Source organism: Crocodylus porosus, unplaced genomic scaffold (genome assembly GCF_001723895.1).
Source record: "Crocodylus porosus isolate Cpor-Errol unplaced genomic scaffold, CroPor_comp1, whole genome shotgun sequence".
NCBI classification, from domain to species: domain Eukaryota; kingdom Metazoa; phylum Chordata; order Crocodylia; family Crocodylidae; genus Crocodylus; species Crocodylus porosus.
The window spans coordinates 1,665,654-1,686,634 of NW_017728939.1; the positions used below are offsets into that span (position 1 = coordinate 1,665,654).

General features: G+C 44.8%; 1 protein-coding gene across 1 annotated transcript in view; it reads left to right on the forward strand.

Moving 5' to 3' along the window:
- Positions 1–20,981, forward strand: part of MAN1C1 (mannosidase alpha class 1C member 1) — a 70,002-nt gene that overhangs the window by 31,763 nt on the left and 17,258 nt on the right. The window contains exons 3-5 of the mRNA XM_019547641.1: positions 14,783–14,898; positions 17,742–17,822; positions 20,077–20,171. Of these exons, the coding sequence (XP_019403186.1) occupies positions 14,783–14,898; positions 17,742–17,822; positions 20,077–20,171 (292 nt within the window). The remainder of the gene's footprint in view (positions 1–14,782; positions 14,899–17,741; positions 17,823–20,076; positions 20,172–20,981) is intronic.

Here is a 20,981-nt window from a genome sequence, read left to right on the forward strand (position 1 = left end):
ACAGCATGCAGTAATTGTGCTGTGCTCATACTTGGCTTCTGGTTGCAGCTTTTCTCCAGTATGTCCAAAGGAACCAGGATTCAGCCTCTGAGTGTGTGCCTCCTTGGACGTTTTCAGGAGCAGGTTGGACAGACCTATAGCTGAGATGATCTAGCCAGGGACAGTCCTGCCATGAGCAGGAGGCTGGACTAAGTGGCCCCCTGAGGTCCCTCCCAGCCTCACTTGCCTATGATCCTACAATCTTCTCAGCATGAATTGTTTCACTAGATGTTGTACACTATGCTAGAAAGATCCTGGATTTGCATGGGTGGAGCATGGTAGATTCCCAAGGGACTGATGGAAATCACTGGGCATAGATCTGTCTTGTTCAGATCTGGGTGTGGGGTGGAGCTCCAGCATGCATTATAGAAATTCCCAAAGGTGAATGCATCACTACTGGTATCTTAATCTATTTGGGCATTGGCTATCACTCTCTTCCTTCTTTCTTCTGTCTGGCAAACGTGAAAATCAAAACCAGATGAATGCTAGGCCCTTTGCAGAAAACTGGAGCAAGTTTAGAACTTCATTTTATTCAATAAAGTTATAATTTTTCTATGTTGAAAATATCTTGTGACCTCTACTTTTCTGCATTTGGCTTGTCCTTGTCTACTTGGAAAGGGTGAGTTGGGTAAACTAGATAACAGCAGATTTCTTCTCTTCTATTTGTAATTTATTCCTTTTCATCCCTTTTTTTAAAAAAGGAACCCCTAAGAGATTACAAAAACCTCCTATGTCCTTCCCATCCACCCAGTTTTAACACCTAAGTCCTACGTAAGATTTGTTTTTGGAGTGGTGCTACTGAAATTTCTCGTTGCCTTTTTGTTGTTTTTTTCTCATCAACTGTTTGTCTAGATTAGTGTTAGACTTTGCTGTTTTTCATTGACTCCAGATGGTCTCATGTAGAATTGTTTGGGTTTTCTTACAGCAATTCCCTCTGTAATTTCTCTAGGTATCTGCCACATTCCTCCTATTCTTTCATCTTGCTGAAACATGCTGCCTTTTGGGATGAGAAGAAAATCTCTCATTCCATTTAATACAGATTTAACCTAATCCCAAAGGACATCAACTTTCATATCCGCCTTGTCACTGATTTCAAGGTTATAGCTTCATGTATTTATAGTATTGCAGTAGACACTTTTAATGTAAAGACTTACAACTTTTTCATCTTAAAAAAGCAAGTATTTTTAAAATTTCCTTGGCTTGTTCTCACCTCTCTGGGGAAAAAATAGAAGTTTGAAGAAAATCCCTTGTGACTTGTCTTGAGTCATTTGTGTGAAAGTGTGTGGAGAGGAGGGTTCTTAATAGAACGGTTCACACTTCTTATGATAGTTTGTTCTCAAAAATTATACTGTGCCATAGCACTCACTGTATGTAGTCCTCGATGCAAAGTAAGATTGCATTGGACTTGAAGAGAAAAGCTTTGGTTCAGGATATGAAGATGTTGCAGATGAAAATATTATTACAGAGGCATGATTCATTTCCATACTGATGTCAACGTACACAGAGTACGGTTGCTTAGATTTACAAACGTGCCATAAAGAGCACCTACGCTTATTTCCATTTTTAGGCCAAGTGCTTTATTTTTGAATGGATGATGCCATGAAGATTTAATTTCTTCTCGGGGGAGGAAAGAGCAAGGAAACTGCATGAATTGAACATTCTGGCTAAAATGTTAGGTGCCCTGGAGTCAAAAAATTCCAAGCAGAGAGATTTGTAGCAGGCATAAGTCACCCGTAGCACCTGCACAGATCCTCAGAAGTTTGCATGACACACTACAGTTATAGCAAATAATTCAAGGGCGAGGGAACTAAGACTTATGTTTTACCCATGGCTGAGGGTGAAAGTTTTCCACTGGCTGCACAGGAGCAATGTCCATGCATGAGGCATCTCCAATTAAACTCTAGTGCCAGTCTGAAAAGTCCCTTTGTCCTGGCAAGCAGAATCCTGGTTGCTGGGAGGACTGACACTTTAAATGTCCCAACTCCTGTGCACACGCAGAGTTGTAACTACATTGTCATCAGTGCAGCATTTTGATTTTTGCATCTAATCGTCAAAAAGCAGTTCCTTTCCTTATCATTACTCCAGTCCATCTCTGAGGGGCTGCTCCGTTAGTTCATTTGTTGGAACCTTGCTGCATAAGGCAGCCTTGATAACTTGGACCTAATCAGCTACCTGTAAAACTGCCGCTTTTAGCCATAAAGAAGAGACTCCGCTTCAGACTTTCCAAGTCTAGCATTTCTGGGCCCACCACCTCCCACTCAGCTGTGCAGTGGGGCGCTGCCTTGGGTCTGGGGCAAGAGGGAAGCTTTATTTCTATATCGGTTTTCAGCCCTTGCTGCTTGTGTTGTCTGTGCATAGGCCCTCTGCCAACACATTGGGAAGGTTGAGTTCGTGGCTTACCTGGCCTATGGTGTCACTGAGGAGATGGGCAATCCTTAATCTCCCAAAGCAGATATTCCATCTGCTCTAAGAGCACCTGTGTTATTCTTGGAGGGAGAAGTATTGTCTAGCATTATAAGTTTCCTCTTGCCTTTTTTTGCTGTCATAACGCATCTGCCGTTGCCATTGCTGCTGCTGAAGAAATGTATGTGGAAGATAGAAGGGTACTTTCTTTCTGATTATTACAGCAGCGCCGGCCTCTCTTTTTGTGTTGCAAGATGAATTAGCAGTCTCTGCTCATTAACTGCTAGCTGTGTCTCTTGAAGTCCGTGGATAATTGTTTTAGATGGGATGCGTGTGTTCCTTTTAATAGGCCTGCTGAGGCCCCGTATGTTAAGCAGTGCAGTTCCTCAGGGAGGCATACGAAGAAGTAAAGAGTATATAATCACATTACCTTTAGCCAGGCTAATATTAATTTCAGGGACTGATGAGAAGCTTTTTGCTCCAATAATGTTTCTGTTGTCCCCTTCCTTTAACCTACTGAACCAGCATCTCCAGGTTTACTCATCACTTGTCATCAAATAACCTACTTTGGAAATAATCATGTCAGTCTCACTGGCATCCCAGCCCTGGCGCGCTGGCAGAGTAGAAAGCCTTTCTCCCAAAGGACTATTTGAACCATTATTGCTTTCAATTTCTCACCGAGCTCTCCATCGCAGACCTGCACTCCTGCAATAAAACATCTTGACCACAGGAAACAGGTTAGACCATGTACAAAGCACATACTGCTTTAAGGGGTTTATTCCAAAGGTCCAGTCAAACCAGTTTGTCCTTTGGGAAGCTCTTGAGTAATAAAAAAAAACAAAAAAAAAAACCCGAACAAAAAATCCCCCTTCAATTTGAGTTTCAAGAAAGTTAGTTTTTAATGCTGTTGACACTTCACACAAGCCTCGTGCCTGTCAGCAGGGAACCGCTGAGCCCTGAAAGATGGGCTTTGCAGATGGGGAAACTGAGGCACAGAGGATTAACCTTTGGGATCAGCCACTAGGTATTAGATACTGTAGAGCTTCGCCTGGCAATAGATGTTTATCATGAGCTTTCTCTCCTGCCAAGTGGAAGGGCAGTAACTATCTAAGGGACTTTCACTACAGTGGGCATTAATTTTCCTGTTGAGTGCCTTTCGGTTTTTCAGTGCACGATAAGAGTGCTTTCAAGTGGCTTTGGCCAGTTTGACCTCCTCCAGCTGTGGCTTACCTTGCCCTATTAACCTTTCTAAATGAATTCAACTTTTTTTTCTTCTTTTTTTACTACTTTTCCACCTCCCCCTCATCCTCTGCTTGCCCAGAGAGAGACTGCAGACTGTTCAGGCTGAATGTGAGAGACTTACAACTTTGAAGGAAATTGATATTTGAACAGCACGACCAGTTTCTAATACCAAGAAAGAAAACTATTTCCTCCCCAGCTGGAGAACTCCATGTCTAAAGTTTGATCTTAACAGCCTAAAAGCTAACACTTCATGGTGCAGTCCTGTATTTGATGCCAGATTTACCTAGGGACTCTGCCGTACATAAGCTGACACACATTGTTCAGGTGGAACTGTGTGATTCATTATCACTTCCTGTGAATTCAGAGGATCAACTCATGTTGACAGAGAAAACCAGAATGTGGCCAGAAGTTTGGGCAGATCTTGCTAACACAGTTGTTAGAATTCTTCTGGCTCGAATGGGAAGTGAAGTATTCTCATTTGAGAAACACTTTTCTCCAAGTTCTGCCATTTTCAGCCAGATGTACAATATGGCTTACCATACTCAAGCCAGGGACAGAAGACTATGCACGCTTGTGTTCCCTAAGGCTGTCTCCGAGGAATCATCAGCACTTTGATCATTTTTCCCTTTGGGCTAAAAAGGAAGCAATTAGTCCAAGAAAGCATATGCTTATCTCTTGGCATGTTTTGGGTGTCCATACTTAGTGTGGGTGGGCACTCCTGGATTGCCCTGAGTGTGTTGAAGTTTATGGGTACTTGTTCAAGCTGGCAGACGTTTGTCTGGGAGTTGGAAGACATCTCGGTTTGAATGAGTGGCTGTATGCTTCACTTCCTTGTGTAATATGTCGGATAGCTTAGGGCTTCTATATTTGGGTCTACGCACAAAAAGTAGAGAATGGAGGACAAATATGGAGGAGACAGAAACATTCTGAATATAAAGTGTCCTGTAACTGAAGTGCTGACGCATGCATGCAGTGGTTCATTTGGAAAGCAGAGACAAACGAGGGTTCTCAAAAGCAAATAGATTTTTTCCCATGCTGCAAGAGAATGTGCTGATAAGAAAAGAAATTGATCTTTTCTAATTCTTAGACTGATTTTTTTTGTGTCTTTTATCTTTCTAGTGCTATTTGGTTGCTCGCACTTAGTTTTAGTTTGCGTTACCTTAAACAAAAGGGGGAGCAAATTTATATGGTGTTAAGTTTTCAGGTTCACAGACAACCTCAACAGGAAAGATACAGAAGTAAAGTATTAACAGAAAAAGGTTGTCGTTGGGATTGCAGGATTCATCAGGGGTAGATAACATTGCTTCACAACCCCGGATGTTGCGGTTTATAGGCAGCTGAAATACCAAGTTGCACAAGGACAGTAATGAGGACTTAATTCAGAATTTCCATTTCCTCATTAAAAGGTCTATAAAGCTTTTGTTACATTAACTTAGTTTTTCTGTTTAATTTAATTTAGTTTAAGTTAATGCAACTGATTTTTGTTGAATGATCACTAGCCCTTTTATTTGAGTGAGCTGGCAATAGTATAAAAATCATTAGCAGCTGGTTTGATCTCATTTATTATTTTCCTTCTTCTCACTCCTCTAGAACGGATTATATCACTCAACAGTGGCTTAGAGATTTTTTCCATGCTAGATTATAATTAAGAAAGGAAAAGTCAACATTGAAACAATGGTTGCTTTGGTCTGTCAGGAAAGGTTCAAGCTGAAGGTTTAACAGTATTTTATTTTAGCCAAAATATGCCAACACACGGGGAGCACAAATAGCTAACTTGCCAAGCTTGGAGGTGCTTGGGAAGAGGAAGCAAAGAACAAGCCAGTTCATGTGAATGGGAAATAAATTGAGGACATAATAAATGAAGATGGGGAAATTGCTAGAGCTGTGATCAAACTTTGGGAGCAGGCCAGTGCACAAACCATTGTGTGATCAGAGCTGTGCCCGAGAGTGCTGTGAACCTCCTGTGTATTATTGACTCTTTTTTTTAATAGCATTGCTGCCATCAGGATTGAGAAGAGCAGCTTGAAAGTTCTTTGGCTTAAAAAAAAAGAAGCAGCAGATTCTGGGATACCAGACCTGTTCTGTGAACTTGTACCAGTTTCAAGAAATGATTCATTTAACTCTGCAAACGCCTCTTCCTTCCCCTCCCCACAAAGCTCTTTTATCCTAGTGTCCACATGGTTTTTAGTAGCCACGTACAAAACTAGCTGCACAGTTGAGGGGCCTTTTAATTTTTGGTGCTAATGAGAAATAGGTTCAGTCACTGAGTTCCCCTCCTCAGCCCCAGAGATTGGCCTTCAGCTCAAAGTTTGGTCCCCCGCTGTGATGCAGTTTGGGAAGCCCGCACCGCTGCTGCACTTGTTTTTCTGTGAGTAAGCAGAGCTGCCAATAAATCAGGGGCTTAGGGCAAAATATTCCAGTGCTGCCTCCACTGCTGACCAGCTGGTGAGCCAAGACAGTCATTTCACCTCTTGTGGCCTCGGTTTTTCTGCCTGTGAAATGGGAATTACAACAGAAGTCTCTTTTTGTAAAAAGTTTTCAGGTCTAGGGAGAAAACATACTAGATAGGAGCTGCTGATATATTATTAAACCTACTTTTAAGCTCTTTTGAAGGACAGGGCCTGGGTGTGGGGGCAGTTTTCTGTTATCAGAGCATCAAGAGTATGTACTGGTATTAGTTTATTCATTTCCAATCAGATTGTGGAGCTGTAAGCGATAAGGTTTTGCAAAGAGCTCAGGCAACTGGTTCGTTATGACAGATTCTTCTTTCATTTGAAAACAAACAAGGATCTGGTTTAGATTAATTCAGGGAGTGATAACAGCTCTCTTGCAGTCTTATATTAGGGCAAAACAAAAAAAAAAGGGCTCTTGAGCAATAACATAATTGGGCAGTATCTGAGGTTGCTTGGTATGATTGTCATGCCCCTTTACAGGTAGGTGAGATTAGGGCACACGAGAGCCAAGTGAGTAGCCTACAGTCTTGAACAGACCAAGATTTTGATGTCAGGGGAGAGGGGGTTCCTGGCTGCAAGTCCCATGCCATCTCGGCCCCTAAACCATTCCATGCGCGAAACTCACAGCATTTGTTTGCAAGCAGATTTTTCCAAGCCGTGGTGTAGTGAGTGACGTGGAATTGCCCAAGGCCTAGTGATCCTCACAGTTTATTTTGTTGCCAAGATAAATCGCAAATTGTGTAAAACCATCTGTGAAGACCTTCTGTAATGTGCTTCCACCTGGAAGCCATTTCATGATGTGATCACAGGCAGCAAGCGAAGGATTTGCCAGAGTTGCTGGACAAAAGGCCAGAAGTTCAGCCTGGTCTCTGGGCAGTATTTACAAGCAAGAAGCCAAATGAGGGACGGCTTCTTGTCTAGCTTTTATTTTAACAAGGCCTTGATTTTTAATCAAATCCCACTCAATCTTTTGAAGCCTCCAGTGGTTGCTTCCCCGGAAGAAAGGACCTCAGTGTTTGTAGTCCTTGTTCTTCCCTTTGCAATGCAGCAGCACCCCCACAGGTAAAGATAAATCTCATGTAGTGGCTGTGTTGTTCTGTGCCTTGACAGTTAGCAAATTCCTTGTGTTCCTCTGCAGTCGCATCCTGATTTTTATTCCAAACAAGATTTCAGCACTAATTTTTGTTTTGACAAATATGATTTGACATAAGAATAGTGGGAGTCAAGACCTTTCATTTTTGATCTGGGTTTACATTGCCATGATCTGAATTCCTTCCTCCTTTCTCGCTTTCCTTTCAGTCGTAAATTCAGTTATTAAAGTTAGCAAGAAGCCATTTGAAAACTCACTGCTCTGTAGCATTTAAGTAGTCCCGCTATATGCAAGATTAAGTATGATAGCTTTTTAATGGTTTGTGCTGTTCACTTGGAGCATTGACACGATGGATTACTATACAGTTGTTTGAAAACCCGTCTTGCTGAAAACGAAAGGTTCGGATCCTGTTCAGCGAGAAACTCCAGGCGGGAGTATTGAGTAGGTGACTGAGCCAGGACTCCTGGGTTCTGTTCCCAGTGACGTGACACAGCTTTCTTCATCTCTCTGCTGATTCATTTTTTTAGAAAGGCTGCAGCACTTGCCCACTCTCCGTGCAATTAATGGCCTTCACCAAGGGGCCTGTGTACTCAAGTCACCAGTATACTGATCGTACCCAGCATGGCACATCTTTCACAGCAGATGGGGGAAGGCAGGCACATGTCATAATGCCTGAAAGAGAGAACCAGATGGATGAGGAACACGTGGCTCAAGCTAAGCCCAGATAAATGGTGCTGACTGAGAAGGGAAGGTACTTTGTGGAGCTGGTGAGGACCCTGCCCCTGTTTGCTGCTGGGGGCAGGTTCACTCCCTCCACCATGTCAGAGAGGCAATAAGCAATCTCAGGGTCACACTAAACTCATCACTAACCCTTACACACAACTAGCGCTGCCAGTGAGAACCACGCTGTGTCTGTTCCTGTCTGAGAAGGATCTGCTGACTGTGATGCATGTATCCTTCCTCCAGCCAGGTGAAGGTGACAGTAGCTATCAAGAGCAAAGCTAAGGCCTTGTGAGCAGAGGTGAGGTTGGATAAGGACATTCTTGGAGGCAAGTCCAGGACTATAAATGCATCAGACTGGAAAGGACCCCAAGGCTGATCTTGGGGAAAATACAAGATTATCTGTGGGGAGGGAGGGGTGCAGAAGAACCTCTTTGCATCCCCAAGGGAACAGGCATCTTCTTCAAGCCCTTTGGATGTTGGCAGCCAGCCTAGAAGTGTGGGATGCCTTGTTTGGAATTTCCTTATGCTCTATGAGTTCCTCTAGGAGCCCCCCTGTAGTCAGCTGTGGTCCTTTCAGCTATACCTCTGATGAAAACGTCATGTATGGATGGATGGATGAATCTGTCTTAAAGGACCCTTAGCTGCAAGTCCCCCCCTGAGGTCGCAGGCCTGGCCTTTGTTGTTATTTGCTCTGATGACCCTCATGGGAGCTAGCAGCTGTTTTAGGGGTGCATCTTTTCTGTTGGAACTGGTCCACTTTGTACAAATATTAACTATTCATTAAACCAGACAGAGAGGCTGACTACATATACACCCTGTTGGTCAGAGCATTCACTCGGGAGTAGAGAGACCTAGGATTCAGTGCAAAGGAGAGACTTGTATTTGGGGGTCTCCAGACCCTGGCAGGGATCGGCTTCTCTGTATGATCTAGACTCAGAATTCTGTCCAAGACCCCAGAAACCTTTTGGAAGAAAACTTGATCATAACTGATATGTCTCTGTGCAATATATCATCAAGGGAGAGGAAGTTTTTGACTAAAGACCACTTTGAGGAGTTATTGCCCAGCTTTGAGGCCAAGTGGGCCAGTCAGCACCTGTAGGATTACACTGGAAAAGCAAAAGGGTTTCAAAGAGGGATTAACACTAATGGTTCAGTTTCTGTGCTGGGTCCACACGGATAACTGCAAGATTTCCTACATTAGTATCTCAGCTTTCAGGGACCCTGTAAAGTGAGGGGTCTGTTCCCTCTAGGGCTGCTTTTTTGCACTCCAAGTTAACTGAAGCCTTCTGGGGAAGACGAGATCTGCTTTGTGAGCACATGATTCTGCAGTGTCTCTGTAGGAGTAACCCAGTGTCTTGTGCTCTTGTCATTTACTTAGCAGGGTCCACACATCAGAGTACCTACCCGTGCCCCTGAACTTGTCCTTGCTGCAGAGAATGAGCCAGCCTATCCCCATGATACAAGTGGCTTTCTGAATGCACTCTGGGCTGTACTCAAAGGCACTGCTTGGGAGCCAGGAAGTTATTTGCCTGAGTTATGGGTGATGCCTTCACAGTTTGATCTGATCAGACAGGCCCAAAGTGGGGGATGGCAAACTGTTTGATTTTTTTGAGACCAATGACAACACAATAGGCTGTCTGGAGCCCTCGTGGTGCCAAGGGAACATGCTCACAATGCTCTCTGTGATCTCTTAAACTCCCCAGGGGTCTATGCTTTTCTGCTTCCTGCATATTTTCTCTCTCTCTCTCTTGCTCGCTTTCTCCTCCTCCTTCTTTCCGCTTCCTTGCTGAGTTTTGTCCCTTCTCATGCTCTTGCTTGCACATACCTGCTGGGAAGCCCCAAAGAGAAATCTACCTGGCATTCATAATTTTTTTTTGGCTGATGTCTGAATATAGGATGTTAGGGGTAAGTGCTCTGCTTGGCCACCCTGTCTCACTCAAACTGAAGGCCACTGGCTTTGGCTCCAGATAATAGGCCTGCAGCCTTCTAAAGACATGCAGCTTCTGTACGTGATGCCCTTGCTACCTGCAGCTCCCACAGAGACCACAAGAGAGCTAGGCCTGAGATATTGTCTCCGTTCCTTGGAAAAGAGATTCTTTTATTGAACAAAGAAAAGAATTTTTACCAAACTGCCCTACTTTTAAGAACATTAACTCTGCCCTTGAGGCCCTGTGTAAGTGGGGCACCCAGTCAGCACGTGTGAACGCTGTCTGAACGTATTGTAGCACGGTCCTAGCACCGTGTAGGTTGTGATAGCACCTTGTGACTCCTGGCTAGACCCTGATTATAAACCGAAGCCAGTGCAGATCAGCCTGCGTTCACTCCAGATGAATTTCACGCATGAATCTTGGGCTTAAAAAAGCTGCAGCGACTGAGCTTGTAAACTCTTATTACTCTGCTAGAGGCTCAAACAGGAGGCTGGAGGGCAAGGCCTACCCACTTTTGTTTAAATTGGTGGGTTGTATTTGCGAATGATGGGCTGCTAACAGGAGGTTTGCAGATGCCGTCACGGTTGCGATTGTTGCCATAGCTATGCTTAGTCCCTGGGTGGCACTTTATATCTTCAAAGCACTTTTCAAGCTCTAATTAGCCCTAGCACTCCTGGCAGGTGGTGGCATGCCCATTCTATACATTCCCGCAGCCCCGGGGGCCTCTCCTTGAACTGTATATTGTGACTAATGCTACATTGTCTTCCGCTTGCTTTCCCATTCACCACTGAGACCCCAAACAAGAGCATGGCCACAGTCACGTAGCGATGGCAGAAGCGTGTGGCGGTACCAGGCAATCCCAGCTGCTACTTCTGTGTTCCCTTTATACTTCACTTGGGTGAATGGAGCCTGTTTTTTCTTCTTCTTCTCATTTCCCCCTTAATTATCATCATTCATCCTGTGGTGAGGACCACACATCTGTTGCTGACTGGCCTAAGTCCATGGGTTCATCTTTAATATAATCAATGCAAACCTCTGTGTTGGCCTAAAAATGAACCAGCGGCTGCACTGCTCACTTATTCCTCAGTCCCGTTATGTTCAGATGTTGTTATCCTCCCCTGTCAGGATCAACATGAATTGATCATGGGGTTCCCACAGCCCCCTCATCTGTGGTTACGGAGGAATTGAATGCTGTCATTATGTGTCAGACTTATTTACTTGTCAGTGCCTTTGGATGCGCAGTTTGACGTGCGCCTTCAAAGTAGTCCCCATCTGGCCAATGAACAGGAGCTAAACCTCCTAGTGAGCCCTTGGCAACCTGCTTTATCTTATAAACCATCACATGGCTCTTGACAGCCTCATGAGAGAGGCCATCCATGGAAAGTGCAGGGAACGCAGCCTATGAGCTCCTGCCAGCGCAAGGATGGTCTTTGCCGTATCGCTCGCCAGGGCTCTGCTTCGTCCTGGTGTCTGCAGAGATGGGGTCTCCCATAGTCTTCACAAAGACCCTGATCTCATTAGACAGACTGACCAGCTGTAGAGGCTCGATTCCACACTTGCCTTTAGCCATTGTCCCCACCGGCTGGCTATGGGGCATAGTCCCTCTGGGAAGGGCGGGAGCTTTGCCATCTCGCTGTACAGCCGTCACCTTGTTTTCAGAGCTGTCCGTTCAGCACCTTTCACAACCGTCGCGTTAATGACTGTTCAGATTTGTTAGCACGGAGCTAGCGAGAGCGGATGGGGGAATTAAGAACAGAGCAGCCTTGTTGTCTTCCTGGATGTCTCCATTCTTCTCCTGTACAAAGGAATAAATGCACTTGAGGCTTAGGGCTGGGTGGTACAAGGTTCCCTTAGAAGCAGGGAGCCAGAGATTTGAATGGTTGTATTACTACTGTAGGCTACTTCTCGGGGCTTGTTGTTTGTTTTCTCTCCAAAGGAACTGAAAGCAGAGGCCCTGCTACTTACAGTCACAAAAGTTGCCATGGTGTCTTCAGCGAGCTAAGTATTCACTCAAGGATCCTGGCTGAAGTCCTCCCTAGCCAGAACTTTTGCCTGCCCCTTGTTTTACTTGGAAGTGGTGTTCTTCGTTCCTGTCCGAAGTTTCATGCACGTGACTTTGCCGTGCAGCATAGAGGCACGGTCACGTTTCACCCCTACACCTGGCTGCATTTCTGTGGTGGATCAGGAATTTTGTCAAAAAGCTGGAGTTACTTTTTCAGCTCTTGGTTGCTAAGTGGACCATTGCAAGGACCTGAATACAGTGGCTGGTCACTGCCTATGGCTACGGCATGTGTATAATAGAAAATAAATGTTTCCCAGTCAGCAGCAGTTTTGGACACTGTAAGCTTTCACCCAGTGCTGGTTTAAACCATAGTCCATGGCCATCTGTGGGGATGGCTCAAAGTCTCTTGCTGGAGAGAGAAGCTAGCAGACCCCAAAATATCTTGCCTTTATTCTGCTTGGAAGTGGAACAAGCTCTTGTATGAAACAATTCTTGGATGAGGGTGGAAGGCAAGTTGCTTGAATACCTCCTTTCCATACTTGTAGCTGGTGCTGTAGCAGTAGGTCATCTTCTTTTAAGGATTGCTGGACCCTGATCTCAACTTAAATAAAAGCCCCATGGCTCAGCCCACAATGAGCTAGTCAGTGTGAGTAATAATCTGTGTTGAGGAGGGAATTTCTTGCTGTAAAACTGATAGTTCCCATGTCTGTTTTTCCTGAAGGGTTTCTTCTGGGGATTCTTTTGTTTTTCAGTTATACATCCCATAACAAAGAGAGGGTAAAACCAGTAATTTAAAGAGGGAAGTGACAGCAAGTATAAAAAGATTGACAGGATAGGATTTTGATTTTTTTCCTGTTGGAGCTACTTCTCTCAGATTGCATGTATACTTCTGCAAGAGTAAATGTTTAACCGTCTCTCAGGGTCTCACACTGCATCAGCCAAGTTTCACCTTTAGAAATGTGCTAGTATATTGTAACAAAAGAGCAGGTGTGTCTGGAAAGCCACCTTTTTCACGTCTTCACCCTTCAACCGTGTGTCCTAAGTCCCATAGATCTGATTGTTGATGAAGATTCCCTTGTTGCTGATAGTGGCAAAGAACCACATGGTCAGAACAGCAGGATATGGGACCTTTCCTGAAGTTTCTTGAGGCCCTTGTGTAAGGCAGAGAGATAACTGGAGACCTGGACAGGCATAGACTTGTTGCATACGGAAACTTGTTTAATCATTGCTTTGAGACTACTACAATTTCCTTGGTGCCTATCATTTCATTTATTTGCAGTGAGCTTTGTTAGGTGACTTCAAAGCTGGCACAGAAGAAAGGAATCATCCAAAAGGTGATTGTTCAGAACATGGAGCCCTATGGCTCTTGAGATAGCCTGGCATTTAAGGAATATTTAAAACAACAGCTTCCTATGGTACAAAGGAGAAACCATCAATGAAGCGCACCCTCTGTTGTGTAAAATACAGGGGAGGAAAGCAGAGCATCTCTGAATCATCTTGCCAGAAAGAGCTGAGCATGTTTCCAATCCCCCGATGCACTTCATGTGTTTAAAGCCCTTGCTTGCTGAAAATCTAAAAGGCTTCGTAAATTCTGATGATATTTTCTTTTCAGTTAATCATCCCAGGGAATGGAGTTTATTGTCTCTGTCCTCAATTCCTGTGAACAGATCCAACTTTTTCTTTAATGGTCTCTTTGCAGATTATGAAGGGCTGTGTGGACTATATCTGCAAATTAAAACAAACCCATTTATGTGTTTCTCTCAGAATATCACAGTAATAGGCTCTGCCTTGGGCAATGTTTTGGGTTTTTTTCTTGGGTTTTTTTCCCCCTTGAAGTGTTTTGCTTACATCCATGTTGTTCAGTGCTGGTGCATTTCTTCCCCCTAATAAAAAAGCGCATAAAAATCACATCATCGTTAATATTGAAGAATCATTAGAGTTGATAAAAACCACTCTGACTGAGCTGATGTTGTTTTTCATGGTCGCTGCATTTTGTAAACATGCTGCATAGCCGTCAGCATTTCTTTTCGAACCAGCTTGGAGATCTCGTGGCTGCTCGACTCCATCTACAGCACTTTTGTAGATAGCACTGGGTAGATGATCGTTCCCAACTCTGTCGGAATGAATGAATGAATTTCCAGTGATTGACTCCATAGCTTCCCTTTCCTCCCCCTACTTTTACTTCCCCCTGGTTTTTGATGCAGACAGCATCTAAAAGCCAGCAATATTGAGGTGTGCAATAAAACTCTAGTTTGGGTTTTTATTAAAGCAGTGATGTGCTGACTGCTTGAGAAGTGTCAAAACTGATCCTATAACATCAGCAGAATTGGCCAGGATGCCTTAAGGGAAAAGGCAAGAGTTTAAAACAGAAAAGGGGCCTGATCCAAAAGGCTGCTTTTCAGGAATGCTGGTATATTATATGTCATGGGGACTTTGGTTTTGGTTTTTAATAAAGAAGGGCCAAGAACTCAAATCTTGCTAACAGTTCACCATGTTTCATATTTCCCCCTCCTCCCCAAAGTATACCTGGATCCAGCTTCCTATGACAGCTTCTGTGTAGGCACTTCCTGTGCAAAGTAGAAGAATAACAGGGACTAAGAGGTCTTTTGAAATGTTCAGTCCCAAGATGAACCCATCAGATCCATTCTGATATGCCACAAAAGTGTATGCCCTGAACCTATTTTTGTTTAAAATAGCTAATGTAAAAGTTGTCAGAGAGGAAGGAACTGGGCCAAAGTAAGAACTTTTCTCCAAAAGCCCCTGGGCATATATTTGAAGCCTTCCGGTTATATTGGGAAGAGAAGTGGCAGAGGGGAATTGTCACAATGGGTGTCCCCCTCTATTGAAACTAATGGGGAAGCTGATGTAAAAGTGAATCACATTGTTCTGTTTGCCAATGCAGGAGGCCTCCGAGGGGCGACGGTGATAGATGCTTTAGACACCCTGTACATCATGGAGCTCGAGGAGGAATTCCAAGAAGCGAAAAAGTGGGTGGAGAAGAGCTTTGACTTGAATGTGGTGAGTCAGTAATTGGAAACAGCTGTCTAGGCTGTGGGGGTGCCTGGACCACCCTTTGGCATGAGGTTTTGACCATGAGGCTTTCTGCTAAAAACATCTGTGAAAGAAGGAAGAGAGTATGAGGGAGGAGGAGCCACATTTGTAGGCCCGAAGGGACAATCTGATCTTTCCAACCTCCAGACCCACAGCCTATTTCCCTCTCCATCAAAATAACAATGCAGAAGTGTCAGATAGAGATCAACTCTGAGGGAGACCAGCAGACAGCACTGCTTCCCCAGGATCCCCTGCCATCCAGATGCTGAGTTGCTCCTTACTTGCGAGAGCTGGTGGAACTGCAGTGTGCTGCAATGGCATATGCAGGCCATTACACTCAAAATGCCATTAAAACTTTGATTTTCTTATGCCTGCCCTAGTTAATCCACAGTGAAAAATAGCTCTCCCCATTTGAACAATGCACACAGCTGCCTTTATAGAAAAGTATCATTGGGGAAGGGCTGGTTGGCATATAGTCATAAAAGGAAGATCCCATCTGATACATGCCATTGAATGCTTTAAGAATGTTGCTGAATCGATAAACAAGGGACAAAGTCGACGGGGAGATAATTTATCTGGATTTCATAAAGGCTTTTAATCCCGTCCCACACAATAGATTGATCTGCAAAGACTGGAATGAATGCAATAAATAGATTGATTGCTGGAGTCCAAACGCGCAGTGCAGAGAGAAAAGGATTGAAATTAATTAAAAATTGGCTTTGTGACAAGGAGCTCAGATTGTCAGGAAAGGGCGGGTTGGAGGCTTTGGATGGAGAGGGACTGACTTTCCAGCATGAGGCTTCAGACATGAGTGATCAGGAAGCCGGGCATCTCTTCAGAAGTGGTGGGGTTTGAAAGAATTTGCCAGGATTGGGAGAAACTGGAAAGCAAACAGGAGGCTTCAGCAGCAGGTGACAAGAGCACTCTGTTTCAGTGCTTTGCTTACTTCAAAAGGCAGTGGAAAGATTGAGGTATGGTTGCAGGTCACAGAGAGCTAGACCCAAATCTGCTGAAGGATGTCTCTTGCCATCCCTGCAGAAGGATGGATCTTTCCAAAAGTGCTTTTTTTTTGTGGGACAGGATTGAAGTTTCAAGCAGTGAGGATGCTGGAGACTGTGTATGCTCAGTGGCTCACAGTCCCAGCCACCCCACACCTCACTGTCTTCAGCATGAACTGAAAAATTGCTGTTCTTACCAGGACTTTTTCATAAACATAGGGACTGCCTTATACTAGCAGCAGGGAAATGTGTCCCCTCAGATCCTTTGTAGATCAGCTCTCTGGATTTATGCCAGAGGGGGTGGGGAGAGCAGGTGCAACAGCTGAGGCCGACCATGGATGATGTGGTTAATGCAGTTCCGCGAGGAAGAGTATGGCACAGTGAGGCAGAGGGACAGAAATCCTGGATTTAGCTTAAAAGAGAACACGGCAGAGTCTGGGAGCAAAACTGGGCCTTGTCTGAGACTGCATTTCCCAACTCCAGATGGTGTGGACAGCAGCACCCACAGGTCTTGGTCCATTGTAGTCTTAGAACTGGCACCCAGGAAATGCTGGGCTAGGTGTTAATTGTAGACATTTATGTTGTTTCCAGACCTGAGTCACTTCTTCCCTCCTCCAAGTTGCAAGGAAGGTCTCCTTCCTTCCCCCTTCACCATACTGTTGCTTACTGTCCTAATTCAAACTTGGATGTGATTTTTAACTGCTACCTCTGCTCATTTCCCATCCTGGGGTGTCAAGCTCTATCTCAGCCCTCATCTTGAGGAGACGTGAATTCTCATTTGTGACCCACTGTGTTGGTGGGGAGGAACAGATGATATTTGGGGTTAAAGGAGTCCACTCACTGACATTGCCATGCTGCCATTTGATCCTCCTGTTTTTTCATGGTTCCATGTGTTGTCTGGGGGGGAGAAATCGTTTTGCCATGCAGCCTCCCAGGTCTGGAGCACATTTAAAAAAAAAAACACAATTTGAAAGCAATTGCTTTGACATTTGCTGATGAGGAGTAGGACAAGAATTGGTCTTAACTAGTTTCAGGTGAGCGCCTTCCTCATCGGACTAGCAAACTGCATCCGTATGCATTGGCTGGCTTCTAGCAGAGCATGGACTTTTGTTTGTCTCAGTGAACATGCAGGCAGCTACATCATTGCTTCGTACTGTGGAGCTCTCAGTCTAGGGGGAGGAGGTGATTAAGGCCTGAACTAGGAGGCCTCCGTGTGGCTAATACTGGAGGCTGGCTTGGTGATTTGGCAGGTAGCATCATCCCCACAGTGTCGATACCGACCCAGCACTTTGCTATGGTGTGGGAAGGCTGCATGCAGAACGGGACCACCCTCTGGGCATTAGTAACAGACTCTTCAGCTCAGTATCTTGGCGCTTCTTAAAGGAGTAAGAGTGTCAGCTCCCGTGTCCTTTTTGGATTCCAGCTATTTTCTGCCAGCCTGAATTCCCCCTCCCTCTTCAAATGAAGAAAATCTTTTTGCTCACACTCCATCTTAGGCTGTTATTTAACATTGCTGTGTCATTAGGCAGCTACTGTGGAAGCATTTCACTAGTAGGAAAATCCCCTTTATACCCCTTACATTACCTCCCCGTGGTGTGAGCCTTGATGCGTGTGGACTGCTTTGAGATCCCAGGTGGAGACCCCCTAAGAAGGCAGAGCAGTATTAAGCTGTGAACAAGGATCGCAGGGTTTTGAGCATGCTGAGAAAACTCTGCAAACCCTTCTCATTGGCCCCTCTTCCCCCCCACCAACGCACCCACTATGTGATGTGACTTGTACCTGCCAGCTAACACGTGCTGGTGTTCTTTGCAGAATGGAGAGGCGTCCTTGTTTGAAGTGAACATCCGCTATGTCGGAGGTCTGCTGGCTGCGTACTACCTAACTGGAGAAGAGGTTTGTTTCCAGAAGCCCCAAAGCCCTTGTGTGATTGCAGGCATTGTGGCTCTAGTAAGCTGTTTCTGGATGGATGGTGGCTCCCAGCAGCTCCCCATTGAGTTTAAAACAGTCCTTTTTTAACAGCAGCCTAACCCAAACCTTTTTATGATTATTGAAATGTCACCAGTGTTCTTTTAATTGTGTTGCATAATTAGCTTGCACATGCCGTGCCTGTCTCCTCTGGAAAAAAAAATCATTACTCCACTGGACCATTTCAGCAGCTTGGTATGTTGGTCAGTAAAATGCTGCTTTCCTTTGTCTTCCCCTCTGCGCTTATCACTTTGCACCCCAAGCAGAGGAAACAGCACAGACTTTGGGCTCTTTCCAAGTGCCTTCCTGGGCAGCAGGTTGACTTGCCAGTGCGATCTGCTGTACTAACAGTCCTGAACTGCCTGTCTTATTAGGCTTTTTGCTGTAGCAGAATTTTGCACTGATAAAGCAATGGGGCAACTTGGGACTTTCATCATTCAGGGTGCAAAAAGCCTTTCTCCCCAGAAGCAAAGATTCAGGCAGAAGTGAGCACCCTAACTCATGCCCACAGAGCCAGCAGTGGTGAGCTAAACTCTCCATCCTTTCAGATGGTGACAGCAACCAGTCCCTTGGGCAAGATGCCCACAGCAAATTCCAGTGGAGTCAGAAGGCTCCCACTGCAAACACAGTTCCCTATTCCCCATCCCCCTCTCCAACAGAGGCCTGGGCTTCATGCCATAATCTTCCTTGTAATATAGTTGTGCTGGAATTTTACAAGTAGATGCAGGGAGATCAAGAGATTATTTCTTTGCCTTGGCTATTGGAGGCATACCAAGGGCCTGGTCCCCCTGACCTCAATGGGAGTTTTGCTGACATAAGAACTGCAGGATCTAGCGTGAACGTACATTACCCTACACTAACCCCTTGGGCTATTCCAGGTTGCTGTTTGCTGCAGAGAATTGTCTGCTCTACTGGGAAATGTTGGCTCATCTTTGCAAAGTGGTGCCATTGATTTGTGGAGCCTTGGGAAAATCTGTGTTATTAAGGCTGCATTTTGTATGAGTTACAGGAAAGTGTTCCTCTTGTGATTTTCCTGCTGGGAAAGCTCTCTCAGGCCCAGTGCCCAGTCCTCTGTTGCCTTATGTACACAGCTTCCTTTGGCTTCAGATTGGCAGCCAGCTGGCTCCCAAAGCCTGGGCAGTGTTAACTTGAGCCTGCAGGCAGGTCAGTGTCTGTCAGGTCATAGAACCTAATGACTTTCTCCTGGCTTCCCATTTGGATCCAGACCCCTGTGAAACCTTGGGCTCTTCAATGCTCAATTTCCTGCTTCCATGCGACTATTGTGACAGCTTGAATTGAAATGGGGAGGCTAGAGGTAAAAGGCTTGTGCTAAGTCACTTACTGGCTTCCCCTAATCGGGTCTAATCTCTCAAGCACAGATTACTGCTGCTATCGGTTTGTCCTGCAATAATTATATATGGTTGCTTTGTGCTGCAAGCTGCCAGGAGCCATACTTCGATTTGAAAGCCCTGACTTTGGTATTAGGAATGAAAAAAGGTGATAATTCCATGGGTCTTTCGTGGAGATGGGCTGCATGTACATAGAAAGCAGATCTAATTGAAATGAGGAATGACCTGGGCTGGGAACAGTCTGCCTTATCCATCCTGCTGTATTTTGTCTTTGAAAGAGCTCCTTTAAATTTGATTTCTGTTACTTCTTCTCAGCATCTTTGGCCTTCCCAGGAAAAGTTCTAAAAAAGGGGAAGGGGACCTTTTCCCTCCATGGGACACTCTGCAAGATCAGTTCATACTGAACCAGAAAGGTTCAACTTGGTAGCCTGGGACTCTGGGAAGTTAAAAATCCAAACATTTAATTTGGCAACAAAGAGAGATTGATTCTGAAGGAGTTTTGCAGCTCTGGTTTAGCTGATCCAAATCCAGAGTCTGAGGATGCTGGGATCACAATGTTGGAGTCTAGGTTTCCAGGGGCTATCCAAAAAATTCTGATCCAGATTAATACTTCCCATAACTGTTTGGTCAGGTCGATTCCAGATAATAGGCCTAGACCCCGACCTTCACTCATTGAACTGATAGCCTTGTAATGAGCCATACTGCATATTCTGTAGTAGTGCGTGTATAGAAAAGTGAGTTTAAAGAAAGCCAGCCTTGCTGATGCTAGCAAGCCATACAGGATACATTTTACTTCTCCTTTTCTTTCCTTTCCTTTCCTTTTCTGTAAACAGATGTTCAAGAGTAAAGCTCTAGAACTTGGAGAGAAGCTCTTACCAGCCTTCAACACCCCTACTGGGATCCCACGAGGTGTCATAAATCTGGGCAGGTAAGACATATATCATTATTTCTGCTGTCATTTGGAGAGCATGGTATTTATTCATTGAATGTCTGTAAAGGAACGCAGTCGGTAACAGCTGTTCCTTAGGGGCATTTTGCCTCTGTTAAATCTTGCATCCAGATTCTCAGAGAACATTCATTTTGTCAACCTGTGCTCCTAGATGTACCTTGGGAGTAGGCAGAGGTGACTCAAGTTAAATCCAGCTGGGTTTTATCAATTTTTTGCTAGTTCATGTTTCTTTCCCAACCTCTCAGCCAAGCTTCACGCTGGAGGAGTGCTTTCCTGCTCATGGTTTCCTTTGTGATGTTTGTACGTTGGTGTAGATAGTCATCTTTGATCTGTACTTGCAGTTTTGCAATGTGACCAGTGGAGTGCATGATGCAGCACCTAGGTCCATGCAGGGGAGCTGAGAAATGCGTTTTACGTGCCTAACTGTCAGGGTCTCATCTGGATGGGTGAGAATCCAGCATCTGTGTGATCTCCCTGCCTGCACTAGATCTGGCGATAGATTTAAATTCACTTTGCTTGTGAGGTAGGGAACATTCTCAGATAAAAGGGGGAGATTGAGACAGTACATTCCATAGTGGGTGAAGAGATGAGCGTACAATCCTGGAGCCTTGACTCCCAGCATCTGGTTTTAATTGTCACTGGCTGCCAATAAGGTCATCATTGTTTGTTTTAATGCTCACAAATAAACTCCTGGGTACCAGCTGCAGGTTGGCAGGAGCACAGAGAGCATTAAATACAGGTTAACACAAGCCTTTCATTTTTACTTCTCCCAACATGTGGAGCAGCTGC